Source organism: Myotis yumanensis, unplaced genomic scaffold (genome assembly GCF_028538775.1).
Source record: "Myotis yumanensis isolate MYYU_CA2020_CCGP unplaced genomic scaffold, mMyoYum1.0.hap1 SCAF_1, whole genome shotgun sequence".
Classification (NCBI taxonomy): domain Eukaryota; kingdom Metazoa; phylum Chordata; class Mammalia; order Chiroptera; family Vespertilionidae; genus Myotis; species Myotis yumanensis.
Window position 1 is genome coordinate 47,347,257 of NW_027223752.1, and position 14,159 is coordinate 47,361,415.

The 14,159-nt window shown below is 43.8% G+C and overlaps 1 protein-coding gene across 5 annotated transcripts in view; it reads right to left on the reverse strand.

The window, feature by feature from the left end:
• Positions 1 to 3,547: 3,547 nt before the first annotated feature.
• Positions 3,548 to 14,159, reverse strand: part of FRMD6 (FERM domain containing 6) — a 97,980-nt gene continuing 87,368 nt past the window's right edge. For 4 of the 5 annotated variants that reach the window (XM_070419734.1, XM_070419762.1, XM_070419724.1 and 1 more), the window contains exons 11-14: positions 11,947 to 12,282; positions 10,714 to 10,845; positions 8,593 to 8,684; positions 3,548 to 6,417 (exon numbers count right to left, since the gene is read on the reverse strand). In XM_070419734.1, coding sequence (XP_070275835.1) covers positions 6,133 to 6,417; positions 8,593 to 8,684; positions 10,714 to 10,845; positions 11,947 to 12,282 — 845 coding nt within the window. In that variant the 3' untranslated portion in view covers positions 3,548 to 6,132. The remainder of the gene's footprint in view (positions 6,418 to 8,592; positions 8,685 to 10,713; positions 10,846 to 11,946; positions 12,283 to 14,159) is intronic. The other variant, XM_070419753.1, reaches the window with a different exon arrangement.

Below are 14,159 nucleotides of genomic sequence, written 5' to 3' on the forward strand. Positions count from 1 at the left end.
GACGGTTACTGATGCACAGAAAGCATGATCGCTAATAATCCCTCTGGGACAAACAGGCATTTGTGAGCTGGTTAGAGAGGTTGGGGAGGTGTGTTCTAAATATCAAACAGCACATTTAGAAGCAAACTTGGAACATAAGCCCTTCCTACGTCGGGAACTCTCTGTTTCTTTATCACTCCCTCATGAAATGCCCATGTTTTGAGGGAGGAGAAAAGAGTCTCTTTTTTCTAGATCAGTGGTTCTCAACCTTCCTAATGCCACGACCCTTTGATACAGTTCCTCATGTTGTGGTGACCCCCAACCATAACATTATTTTCGTTGCTACTTCATAACTGTAATTTTGCTATTGTTATGAATCGTAATGTAAATATCTGATATGCAGGATGTATTTTCATTGTTACAAATTGAACATAATTAAAGTATAGTGATTAATCACAACAAATATGTAATTATATATGTGTTTTCCCATGGTCTTAGGTGACCCCTGTGAAAGGGTCATTCGACCTCCAAAGGGGTCGTGACTCACCGGTTGAGAACCGCTGTTCTAGAGAGACCGTGGCCTAGCCCACACCCATTGCCGCCGCACTGGGGCTGTCCCAGCATGAACACTGGCGAAACAGTCAGAATCAGGGCGTCTAGCAAGCACTGACTGAAATCATCTCTTGCCATAAGGACAGTAATAAACTGAAGACACCTTAACTGCTACAGTTCACACCAGATGGGCAAGCACACATCCGAAGTAATGAGTTGGTTACTTACAGCTGTGCCATGTGTCTAGATCTTCGATTTATCTCTTGAACATATATAAACCCATCACCTACAATGGCTCAAACCTTCTGAGCGGAACTTTTCAGAGGTCAGGCTCCTCCCCTAATTCAAAATACATTTCTTAAGAATCAAGGGGCAGGTGAAATATAGCTTATTTTCATTATACCCGTGTGTGTGGATCAACTTGTACGAAGCATCAGAGCAATGATGAGGCAAATAAAACAGTGACAGGGAGATTTTAGAGCAGTTGACTATACTCATGTAACACCCCTCCCCTTTTACTCCGCTAAACAATCATATGTATCTAACACCCACGTCTCTAAAATGGGGGTGTATTTGGACTTTTTGAAACAGTGAGCTTAGTGCCTCACTGAACACTGGTCCACTCTCTGACAGATATATTGGAGAAAAAACACACAGCATGTTAGTCCCACAAAATGCAATGTACTCGGACACTCTGGAGACACATCCCATCCCAAGTAGGCATCATGCTAGTTCAGGAGCAGATAACCTGTATTGCTTGGGTACACCTATGACCAATGGTTTACAACCCTGAGGCATATTAGCACCACCTACAACACTTTTATAGTCCCGCCCCAGACCAAATAAATCAGAAGCTCTGTTCTAGGCCCCAGGCATTGCTGTTTATGTCCTGCAGGTCATTCTAATGTACAGCCAGGGTTGAGAACCACTACTAGACTAGAGTGGTGGTAGCTATTGTGCCAATATTCAAGTATTCATGCAGGGTAGATTTTTAATTTGTGCTTTAAAGCAGTAACTAACTCTTTAGTCTCCCCAAGGACATTTCCAAGTATGGTAAAACTGCCTATGTCTATGTCTCTAATATTTAGCGTAGGTTAACAATCACGTGTGTGTGTGTGTGTGTGTGTGTGTGTGTGTGTGTGGTAGTCCTGTAATTCTGCTTCCTATATAGCTATTGAATTTCCCCCTTTTCCCCTGTTGCCATATCCTTAGTTCAGGTCTTCATCATCTCTCTAGTCTTGCTGCCCCTTCCCCCTTTGGCTAGCACTGCTCCCGTATTTCTCTTAAGCCCCAGACACATCTTTCCTCTCACACCCTCTTCAATGGATCCCCCCGTCCAGAAAAATCTGTGTCCTCATCTGGGGGCACAAGGCCTTTCATGATGAGGCTGGAGAGAGTCTCACCGAGACAAAGGTCCCTGTGGGTCCTTGCCGGTCCCTTAATGAGCAGTTGTCGCCAGCTTCTGAGCCTTTGCCTGGACAGCTGGTACCTCACCCCGTCCTGCCAGAAGTCCCCGTTCAAGGCTCTTCTTCCAAGTAAAACCTTCTCTGATCTTCCCACTCTTGTTCCCACTCCCTACGTCTTCACGGCCCATGCTGATACCTATATAAGCCTTGAGTGTGTCTGCCAGAGTGAGTGGGTGCTAAAAAAATATAGTGTATGAACAGACATTTCATTTATCACACCATCAAAATTTTAAATCTGTCTTCCCTATTAGATTCGAAGTTTTCTCTAGAGCAGTGGGTAACATGGTATGTAATACAAAAAGCAAAGCTTTTGGAGACGAGTTTGGGTTAAAAACTCTGCTCTATCATTTACTAGCTGTAGGATCTTGGGCAAGTTTAAGAGTTTCCTCAGCTACAAAGTGGGAGTGACACCTCCTCAAAGAGTTGTGAGAATTAACATGATGTGTGTAATATCAGGCACATAGTAGGGAAACAGCTATTTTCCCCCTTGCCTCCAATTTACCAAATACTCTGCAAAATTCATAACACTGCACTACAAAGCTTGTGTTTTGGATTTTATGCTTCCAGGTGACCCACTGTCTCAATTCTGTAAAAGTTCAATTTTTGTCAGATTTGAAAACCTTCCTTTTTCTCACCTTAGTCATCTGGGGAATATTATACCTATTATTTTATTTAATCCTCAACAGTTCTTTGAATTATTATTCCCATTTTTCACAGCCAAGAAAACAGGAGCAAAAAAGAAGGTAATGGATTTTCTTTCAGGAGGGCTAGGGCATTTCAGAATCCTGTCCATGGCCTCGAAGCTCTGGGCTCTGTCCTTTATGCCCGTTGCCCTACACTCAGTCTTATGAATGCTTGCTTTTAAATGCAACCACTGCCCAGCTGGTGCAGCTAAGTGGGTAAATGTCGATCCATACACCAAGAGGTCATTGGTTCGATTCCGGTCAGGGCACATGCCCAGGTTGCAGGCTCAGTCCCCAATGGAGGCATGCAGGAGGCAGTCAATTGATATTGATGCTTCTCTCTCAACATTTCTCTCTCTTCCTCTCCTTTCCCCTCTAAATCCAATAAAAACATATTTTAAAAATAAACAGGTACATGCAACCACTAAGCTTTTTGAAATTAAAACCAACACTCCAATAATGATTGTCTTAAGGGCAAAAGTTATAGTAGTTATTTTAATTTTTAAAAAATAAAAAATATATTTAAAGACGAGTTTTTTTCAGCCCCATAATTTGGAACTGAATAGTGGCTGTCACAACCTCTCTGACTGGACTCGGCCACTTGGAGCCTTGGTTCCCTCATCTCTAACTTAAGAACAATGATAGCACCTGCCTTCTGCGAATACGGGGACTAAACGAGGTAACAAGTGCACTTCCAGCGCAGGCGGAGCAGGGCAGGCCCAGGGCAGGGCTCGGCATCTATCTCGCCAGAATATGAGGTTGTCCTTTAATGTGCTCCATCCCAGAAAAGAAGACACAAAGGAAACATTCACTCTTAAACACCTTTTGCTTCGTTGAGAACTCTAATAACAAAAAAAAGCACCCTGAGACAAATAAAAAGTAACTTTATTGACTGTTGATCTTACCATGAAATGCCTATAAGAATAATTACAAAATAATGTAGTTTGTTTTTTACACACTTTTGGTATCATCCTGATATGACGATCCTTTCACAGAAAGGATTCTTTACAATTTGTGTAGATAGAAAGCTCACTGTTGCAAATACAAATGTAGAAGCAGTGCATACCAAATCGGTACACTAACTTAGCAATGGACATTAACAAATGCAGAATAAATAACAGCTTTATACTTTTTTTATTTTTTAAAACAATTTCCAAATACAAAAATGTAGGTATTCAAAATGGATTTCCATATACATATATATCCTTCTGCTGCAAACAGTGGATCACAAAACAAAAGTGTCCTCAGCGTGTTTCATTCTTGAAAACCCACAAGACAATGCACCAATCCAATTAGAAAGGTGTGCAAAACTCCCAACTGTGCTGGCAGAACCCTGAAGGCGCGACTCAGGTTGAAGTTGAGAGAAAATAAAGTAAAAAGCGCTACCTAGTCAATACATGTGTGTTTTCTCCTTGGTCTTTGCAAGAAACACTGAGAGCTGAGGAAACACGGCATGTTGTGACGGGGCTCTTTACAGTCCAACTTCCCCAGGACTTGTCCCTTCCGCATCTACAGGAAACGGTGAACTGTTTGATGACGTCTAAGAAAAACAGTCACTAGATGATCCTTTCACACTCTCACCCTTTCATACAGAGGCTGAGATACTTTTATACATTCTGGTATCTGAAACTTTGGTTCTTTCAAAACATTTGATAAAAGTACAAGAATTCCATGACTATACAACTCTATAGAATTTTTTTTTTTCCTTGTAAAGTGTCAAGTTAGACGGACTTGACCAGGCTTGTGTGCACACGGCCCTGCCACGCCCGCGCGGGCATGCGGGGCACGGCGCAGGTGGGGCGTGCTCCCGTGTGTGTCTGTAATACTGACTCCCATCCGTGGGTAACACTGCGTGTCCTGCCGTCTCCTAAATCTACATCTTTGTTACCTGAAAACTTAACTCCGTATAAAAATATGACTGTTTCTTTAGAAAATAATAGTGTTGCTTTTTTTTTTTTAATAAAACCTGGAAGGTAGAAAAATGGTCTATCAAAATATGGTAAACAAATGCTTTAAATATGAAATCATTAAAAACATCTCATAGAAAGACACTGTGCTGAAGTTCTCTCCTAAAGAGCGAGCAAGGCTGTTACATCTAAAGGCTAACGACTTCATTCCCCAGATTTGGTTTCCTTTGATATCCTAACAGTAGTGGCAGAAACTGTCTCTAAAATGGCCCTTTCTCAAACACTAACATTTTCTGGATGCTTTTACGTCAAAATTAAAAAGACATCCTCTGGATCCATGGTTTTCAGCTCTGCTGATATCGGCTCCATTTGGAGAACTTTACAGGAAAAGGCAGTCCAGTCCGCCTGGGTCTAATGAAATTCACTGGAGGTGGGACCCAGACATTTTTTAAAAAACCTCTCCAAATAATTCTATTATGCAACCGGGGTTGAGAATCACGGCAAGAGACACACGAGAAATAGTCATTTTAAACTAGGTGAGTCAACTGATTGTCTGTAGGCAGCATTCATTCAATGACGCATCCTCCATATTCAACAAGACCGGCCACGTACATGAGACCGTCACGGAAGCTTTACACACATATAAACACGCACTATCTCATGTATTTATATATGTATAATAACATCTGGGGAGAGTTAGGGTATTTCTGGTTAAGCAGAAACTAGCATTACCATAATTTGTTCTTGATTTATTTAAAAAACAAACACTAAGCACGAACATTTTCTAAGACATTTCCATAGTTTTTAACAGAAAACAGTGTTGGAAACTCTACAAAATACATTGTGACATGAACACAGTTGCTCTATTATTTTCTGGAAGAGCAGGAGGAGGACGCGGCACTGGGCACGGGGGAGTCACAGGCGCCGCACGCAGCACGCCGTCTTTGGGCACTGCTTCGCTCACGCCTGCCGGTACCACCCTGGGTTGCACTTCTGTCATGTTCATCTCTTTGGCTTGCTAGACGCACTGATTCTGACTGCTTCGCCAGGGTTCACGCTGGGGCAGCCCCAGTGCGGCGGCAGTGGGTGTGGGCTAGGCCACGGTCCCTCCAGAGAAAGGAGACTCTTTTCTCCTCCCTCAAAACATGGGCATTTCATGAGGGAGCGATAAAAAAATGTACAGGCACACAACCCTACCATCATGCCCATGATAAAAAACATGATGTTATTACGTGGGACTGAACTAAAAAAAACAAAACGGTGAGCAAACACACCACGGTTCACTATTCTGAAGGCTGGGTAACCAGTAAAGCACATTTCCTTCCGAAGGCTCGTGAACTCCAGGCACTTGTCTTGCTGTACATTCTCTTTCACGTCTGTGTAATACTTAAAGTGCAATTGTCCCACGGCTTTGTTTCTGGAGCAAATATAAAGAAAGAGCTGTGTTTTGGGTGAGGGAGATATGGCACAAGGAATAAGAAAGAACTCATGGCTTTCACGGCCCCCAGGGAACAGGGCTGCCGTAGAGCTGCACGCAGACGTACTTTATACAACGAACTCCGGAACTTCGTCATGAGTGAGGTCCAGAGAAAAGTATTTGCTGGTTCTTTTGACTGGAAAAGCGTCCTGGATGTTGACACACTGCTGAGCCAAGCAGCTGTTGCAGTAGAGGCCTTCCTCGTCCAGTTCGTGGCCACAGCCGAAGGTGTAGCTCTGAGCAGTGTCTTGACACAGACCGGCGATGCGCAAGAAGTCTTTCTGGTAAAGTCTGATGTCATCAAGGCTCAAGCTATGCCGATCGGTGGAAGTCTTTGGTTTTCGACATATAGTCTGCAAAACAAGGGAAGTCTGAAACAACTTCAAGAGGACAGGCTCAAGTGAAAGGTTAGCAATAGCAGTATTTTCCTTGTTTACAAAGAGAGGCTGCAAAACTATATAAAGGGTTAAGGAACCCTGTATGTTAGAGAGGTTTCTAATCTGAAACACCCGGACCCCTGAGCAGAAAAATATCAGCACCACCAATAACAGGAATAGCAGTTAACATTTGCTGAGCCTTTATTATGTGGTGGTAGGCCCTGCTTTAAACATACTACGTGTATTACCAACTCAATCTTCCTATGAGCCCTATGAGGCTGGTGCTATTATTCTCCCCATTTTACAGATGAATGATCCAAGGCACAGAGAAGTAAATGCGACAGGAATCCAACTCTCTCGAACATCTCAGAAATCAAGCACTTGTCTTAAAATAAGGCTGTATAGGGAAAGAGGTTGTTTCTTTAGCATAGGGCAGTTCAGTGTGGCAACGCGTTCATGCTGAGGTCTGTTATTATGTTAATAGGAAATGGGAAAACAAACTAATTATTTCTCCAGAAGAAAGACTAGAGAACTGTTTTGTTTTGTTTTGTTTTTAAGCCAGAATTCTTGGGGTGGAAGAATAACCTGGTGCAGAGAAGGTTGGGAGGCAGGTGCCAGGACTGAGAGGCAGCTCTTGAACGCCTCAAGGGGCCATGTTCTGCCAAAGGCTTCACACAGCGGGTAGCAGACTATTGGAGTTCATTATCCCAAGAGGTGGTACTGGCTGAACATACAAATAGTTTTAAAAAATGGCTCAGATAATTACATAAATGGAAGATACTAAATGGGTTATTAATGGAAACGAGGCATTATTCTCTCTCACGTATGCTGCTGAACACCACAAAGGCCAACAACGCTGTTAGAATAAAGAGGCAAAAGCACCAGGAGGGAGAGAAGAGGGTCCGAGCCCAACAATAATTTTACCAGGAAGTGTCACCTTGGAGCACTCCTGGAGATGACCATCCCCTGTACTGATGTCCTCCCAGGCGCCCATGTGCTTTCACACGGAGAATTCTGTAGGTCATCACCACAAATCCTCATGGCGGGCACAGGAATGCCCTCCCCACTTTGTAGGTGAGGACTCTGATCCTTCGCTGTGCTCCACAAACATTTATGTACAATAAGAGCTAACACTTAGTGGCCTAGCAGGGTGCAAACCCACGCAGTCTGATTCTGGAGTTCATCCCATCTAATCATGCAACACATACAGCTTTAAAAATTATGCATTAGAGTTCTCAGAAAAATATTTGTTTTTAAATATGTTTTCACTGATTTCAGAGAGAGGGAGAGACAGAAACACCAATGATGAGAGAGAATAATTGATCAGGTGCCTCCTGTATGCTCTCTACTGTGGATCGAGCCCACAACCTGGGCATGTGCTCTGACGGGGAATCGAACTGTGACCTCCTAGTTCATGGGTTGATGCTCAACCACTGAGCCACACTGGCTGGGCTCAGAAAAATATTTAATAAAATGTCATTTCACATTATGACTACATAAATGAAAGAAGAAAGGGTAAATAGAAAAAAAAAAGAGAGAGAAAAAGGCGGTAGGCAAAAATTACCAGAATGCAGGAAAAAAATTGAAATAAAAGAAATACACAGAAGAAAAAAAAAGAGAGAACCCAAGAAAAAGAGACATATAAGGAGAGATTGACAGCGCTCAGAAAATAGAGGTCAACATAAGTTGTACATTTTATCCAAATACTGCAACCATGAGCTTTAGAGCATTAACTTGTCTATAACTTTTGACATCTTAGCCTAACCAGTGAACACAGGTTATCAAATATTCTCCCGTAGTATACTTTGAAAGTTTACTCTGAACCGGAGAATCAGAGTGTGGAGAAACACCTCTACCCAGCACACCTGACCAGTTGTTGTGGTCAATCAACACACACACACACACACACACACACACACACCGTCAGCCTGAAGTCTGGACACCTAGAGTGTGACACAAGTTGCATAATTTATCCAAAACCAAACCAACTCCAAGATAAATGGAACCAGCAAATAAACTGGAAGTCAGCTCAGAATGAGACTGTAATGCATGTATTTGGTAAGAATCATTTCCTCAGGATTTTCAATTTTCTCCTCTCTATATAAATATGCATGCGGACTTGCTATTTAAAGTGCTCAGGTCCCTCCATACCTGTGGAAGAGAATCGGTACTCTGGCCACGAAGTTTGACAACTGTTTCAGAGGAGCTGGAGGTGGAAGAACCGATTTCTTTCACAATCAACCCTAAAGTAAAACAGAATAAAAAGCAATGAAGATTTCATATTCATACCTCTTGCCACATATACTGCTGCTACTGAAAAAGAAAGATCAAATATGAACCATTATTGGAAAATCTCACCGTGATTCTTTGGTAGGAGACAACCAGGATGGAACACATTTTATCTTGTATCTTATAGGAAATTGGGGTGAGGGGTGGGTTGAGATGAATGTGGGTTTTGAGTATAGGAAGAAATTTAGAGCCTGAATTTTCTAAACTAAACTTCTAATGAAGCTCTCTATGATGAAGTTAGTAGTAAAAACAAAGACCCTGGGCCGGGTAAAGGAATCTCTTTACTATGTCTCCTGCAGTTTTCCCACTTACCACATAACACCAACGTTGAACTTAATCCCACCTGAACAGTGACTTCTAGGTTTGGTCCCCTCGGATGTGCAGTGGGTAAGTGTGAGGGCTCTGGCCTCTCGAGTCACACAGATCTGGGTTGATACTTGGCCCAGACAATTAATTAGCCATGTGTCCTGGCCAGTTACTTAACCACCCTGAGTCTCCTATCAGCCCCTCTTATACAGGGGGCTGATAGCAGCACCTATCAACAGAGTTTTACGATGATTAAAGAGCATGTGCATAAAAAGCACGAAGTACAGGGCCTGCACACGGAACACACTCTGTTCACGGAAGCTCTTCTTGGCCGACAGGGACACTGTGGCCCATACCTCATGAGGCAATCCCCTCACTGGTAAGAGCCTGAAATGGGAGGCCACAGTGAAGATCAGCAGGGTCCCTAATCACCCCAGTGCTTAGGGGCAACCTGCTGAAACTTGGAAACAGAAATCCAGGACTGACAGACACTTCCTTATGGGACCGCGGCATGTGAGTAAAGCATCCCCAAGACATGTTTCAGAAGGTAAAACTGCCAACAAAAGCTGGAGATGTATGGGAAGATCACTGACATTTTTCTTGCAATTAGGTGAGGCACGTGAGTAGGTCAAGTCCTTAAGGCCAAATAATTTAAGTACCTTCCCACCTTATTAAAACAAAACAAAACCGTCTTGTGATTTTCATTCAGCCACTGCTAATAACCTATAGAAATAACAGTTTCTGTGTTAAATGCTTCCCTCGTACCCCCCTCCCCACAAGCATTCATGTATATTGTTTCATGCACACACATGCACACACGCAGTGAGTGAGTGTGCTGTCTGTGCACCTATAATGTGCATGTAATTATGAGTTTATATTTAATACACATTGAAATGTACTTGTAAGGAAAATTCAACCCAATAAAACAAATGGGCAGAAAGGGAGGAAAGATGGGTGTAAGAACTAAGCTAAGCATGCCCAGAGCATGGGCCTGCAGATCTTTGTTTGTCAGGCAGAGGATTCTGTCACCACCGCAGGTCTGTTCCTGGCAGAGCACCTGGAGGCCAGGGTTCTGCTGGGCCAGCCAGTGGGCTTCTGCCATAAAGGTTCCTCGCGCTCTTGCAGAGTGAGTGCCAGGGTGGGCGGACTGTGCTGGCCTTATTCATCTGATTCCCTGCCCATGTGCATGGGAGAGGTGCAGCATCGGGGACTGTGGGTCTTTTTTAAAATATATTTTTATTGATTTCAGAGAGGAAGGGAGAGGGAGAGAGAAATAGAAACATCAATGATGAGAGAGAATCATTGATTGGCTGCCTCCTGCATGACCCACACTGGGGATCGAGCCCGCAACCCAGGCATGTGCCCTTGACCAGAATCGAACCCGAGACCTTTCATTCTGCAGGCCGACGTTCTAGCCACTGAGCAACACCAGCTAGGGCAGGACTGTGGGTCTTGACAGAGCAATGGCAGTCACTCCAACCCTAACAGGGTCTCTCACTCAATCAAAGCTTTGAGCAGCATAACAATAAGCACCCAGGCCACTTGGACAGTACCTGTACTAAGGCATCTTTCTCTAAAGAACAGAGATTAATTCATGACACGTGACAAAAACAGAAGTTAACTGAGGTTTAAAAACAAAACCCGTTCTGCTAAGGAGCACTCCCCGGGGGAGCTCACCAGAGTGTCCATTGAGCTTCCGCGACAGGAGCATGTCCTCCGTGATGTAGATGCACATGTCCGGGCTGACCTCCAGCGAGTCTTCGTTCAGCTGCTCCAGGTCCCTCGGGTCATCAACCAACATCTCTATTTCTGACACAGAAAAGGGAAAAGACATGTAGTGGCATAAAGGGAAATGATCACCATAATGCACAGCCACATTCTGAGGGAGGCTATGTAATTATTCGTATTTGAAAATAAGTTGGCTTATGAGGCTCTACAGCAGTCCACTCTCAGGACAATTCTCAAGCAGATGCTATTTGTCCTCTTTCTCACAAGACTGCTGTGTTCTCCACAGGTCTTCCAACACCCTGATTTGTCAAATGTTGTTTACTCTGTAAGAAAGAAGAAAAGCTCTACTACTATGCTTCCATCACAGGACAAACGGAGACCGATGGCTCATTTGGCTGATGCCACAGCAGACTGTTGACACAGAATGAGTAGTTCATGGAGCTCCCCACTGCCATAGCTGCTTAGTCTCAGGATAGTTGTGACTCAATTTGGTTACTACATGAATTCTATAGTAACCAAACATGTTCTGCAGCTTTCCTTAATGAAGTCAGTATCTCTTCCCCAAACCTGAATGCTATTGCATTTATTTGAGGCAGAAAAATAATAAAAAAAGATGTAAACAAATGCTAGGCTTGGCTGATACAGGCTGTCCATCTCATCTTATTTCCTCGCCACAGAGTTAAGCGGCCAAGTGCTGTGTTTCTTTTATACTCCCTAGCGTTCTGGTGATATGAGAAGTATTTAAGAAATACTAATTAATGAAATGGCCTGGACTCAAAATTCTTTTTTTTTTTTTTTGGAAAGTTCAAGACATTTATGTCACTATCATTGAATCCAATCTGTTGTCCTAACCAATGCTTATTTCGTGTGGAAATCAGAAACGCAGACCCAAGGGCTGTGGGACTAACTTCTACTGCATATAAAATCCTAAACCTTAGAATCTACAACCATCCAACCCTGTGGTGGCAAAGGCTCATGACTAGAGGGATGTTTTGTTCACAAACAACCCAATCAAGTCACTGGGGAAGGTGGCATGAGACTTCCTATTTTACTACTTCTTAGTTGTTCTGCAGACATCAATTCTGTAGAACTGATACCTGAGAAACAACTAGGAGAGAAAAAGAAACGAGCCATGAGGACGGGGCTGTCCTGTCAGCTCGGAGGGCCGGGGAGAAAGGTTACCATCGTCCTGCGAGTCCTCTTCCAGCCGGTCCTTGCCGCCGCTCTCCACCCCTGAGGTGTGGGAGCTGCCGTGGCTGGTCATCGAGCTGCAGGTCTTCAGCTTGCGGTGGATGGCGCTGCCGGAGTAGCTGTCCTCCGGCCCCGAGTCCCGAGGCTTGGTGTCCGCCTCGATGCCCGAGGTGTGGGAACTGCTGTGGCTGGCGGTGGAGTGACGAGACAGGCGCTTATGCTTCATGCTGCCCACGCTGCTCCCGCTGGCCCGGGACCGCTTCTCCAGCTGGTCCATGTCAAGGTCCAGGTTGTCACTGATGTAAGATTCCCGGTACTGCTTCTTCTCTGTTTGGGAAGAGACAACCGATCGTCATCTCACCCAACCAAGACAGGGGGACCGGATGGGGAGCTTACGTGAGTCAGTCATCAGGCCAAGATCAAGTACAAGTTCACTCTCAAAATCTAGTGACTGGCAAGTGGTCCTAATTCTGGCAGGCTCTCCACCTAAGAACACTGCCAAGTGAATAAAAGCCAGGACAGCACATTTGAGGGGAGCGCTTAAACTACTCAGGGTTCTAAAGCTTCAAACACCAGAGAAGAAGGCTGCTCCTTGACCGACCACCTCGTTTCAGCAAACCGTCATTGGCCCCGCAGTGAAATAAGTTCAGTCACTGAGAATAAACATTTAGAAAGTGTTAGAGCAACCTGACATTGTCGTGGCAGCCACCACTGTGACTTTTGTATTTTGCAGAAGTATCAGTCCACAGTGGATTAGAAATTTAAAAAACCTGGTCCTTCCCCCACAGGTAATTTCAGAAACACTACCTTAGGAGACTGTTGAATAAACATAATTATGCTACTTGCCATTCATTTCCTTTGTTCATTTGGTCCAGTGTTTGTTTAGCTCTAACTTGTTGAATACAATTTAAAATAATACAATTCTTCTGAGAATTTCTTTCAGGTAATTCTAAAATTTAGGTTTACATTAGCGAAGACTGCTTTTCTCCGTTTAGGCTGAATTAGTGAGACTGTCTCATCTAGTTAGAAAACACAGTCATCACGACTGGTGTGTCACATGGCCTCTGATTGGTAAAAATGTTCCTGAACGTGTCACATGCAGAGACACAAGTCCCTTTCATCAAGTGCTAAACCAGCCAGTACATCAAGCACAAAGTTACAGCTGAGGTGCAGGGGCACACCTGACACAAAAACATTATTTTTGTGCATCACGTCAGAAATTTAAAACAAAAAGATAGTTTAGCTTCCTTGTGTTTTTAATACGGATGAGAAATGACACATTAGAACAATGCTAACAATGGAGAGTGCATTTGGGAAACATTAAGTTGATATTATCTCAGAAGCTGCTAACAAGGACACTAATTGGGTCCTCAGGGGGCTGATGGCGGATTTAATTGTCTTGTTTCTTGGTTAAGTAAAAACACTCGCACTGCTGATGTCTGGTTCCAGCTCTGAAGTATCATCGCCACAGGCTCCCGAGAGGGAATGAGCATCAGCAGAAAGAGAAGATGATGATATGCTTTGCTGGATGCATAATGGAAAGATGCTAGGTGACGGCTAGGCGTGCTTTTCTGGGCTCCAGCCCCTTCCTGTCAATTCTAAGGAATCGGGCTGAAACACAAAGGCATGTGTGTGTAGCCACAGAGGACGCAGACTGGGGCTGGACATCACAGCCCAACATGCACCACTGAGACAAGTGCATCCAACCCATTTTTTAGGGTGAGCCTGGGTTCTAAGGATTCCTGCTTTCTTTCTTTCTTCTTTTTTTTTAAAAAATATATTTTATTGATTTTTTACAGAGAGGAAGGGAGAAGGATAGAGAGTCAGAAACATCAATGTGAGAGAAACATCGGATCAGCTGCCTCCTGCACGCCTCCCACTGGGGATGTGCCCGCAACCAAGGTGCGTGCCCTTGACCGGAATCGAACCTGGGACCCTTCAGTCCCCATGCCGACGCTCTATCCACTGAGCCAAACCGGTTAGGGCAGGATTCCTGCTTTCTGAAGGCAACAGGTTGACATGAAGATGAGAGCTAAAAGCATCTGCAAAATTCTCATACATTTCTACTTACTGTACTTTCAAAATAATAGATAGCCATGTGACCCTCGGAAGGGTGGCAAGTGAAGGAAAAGAAGTAATAAAAGAGAAATAGGGAAAAAGTTCTATAGGGTATTGGAGGTCTGAGACAATTGGGAAATGTGGAT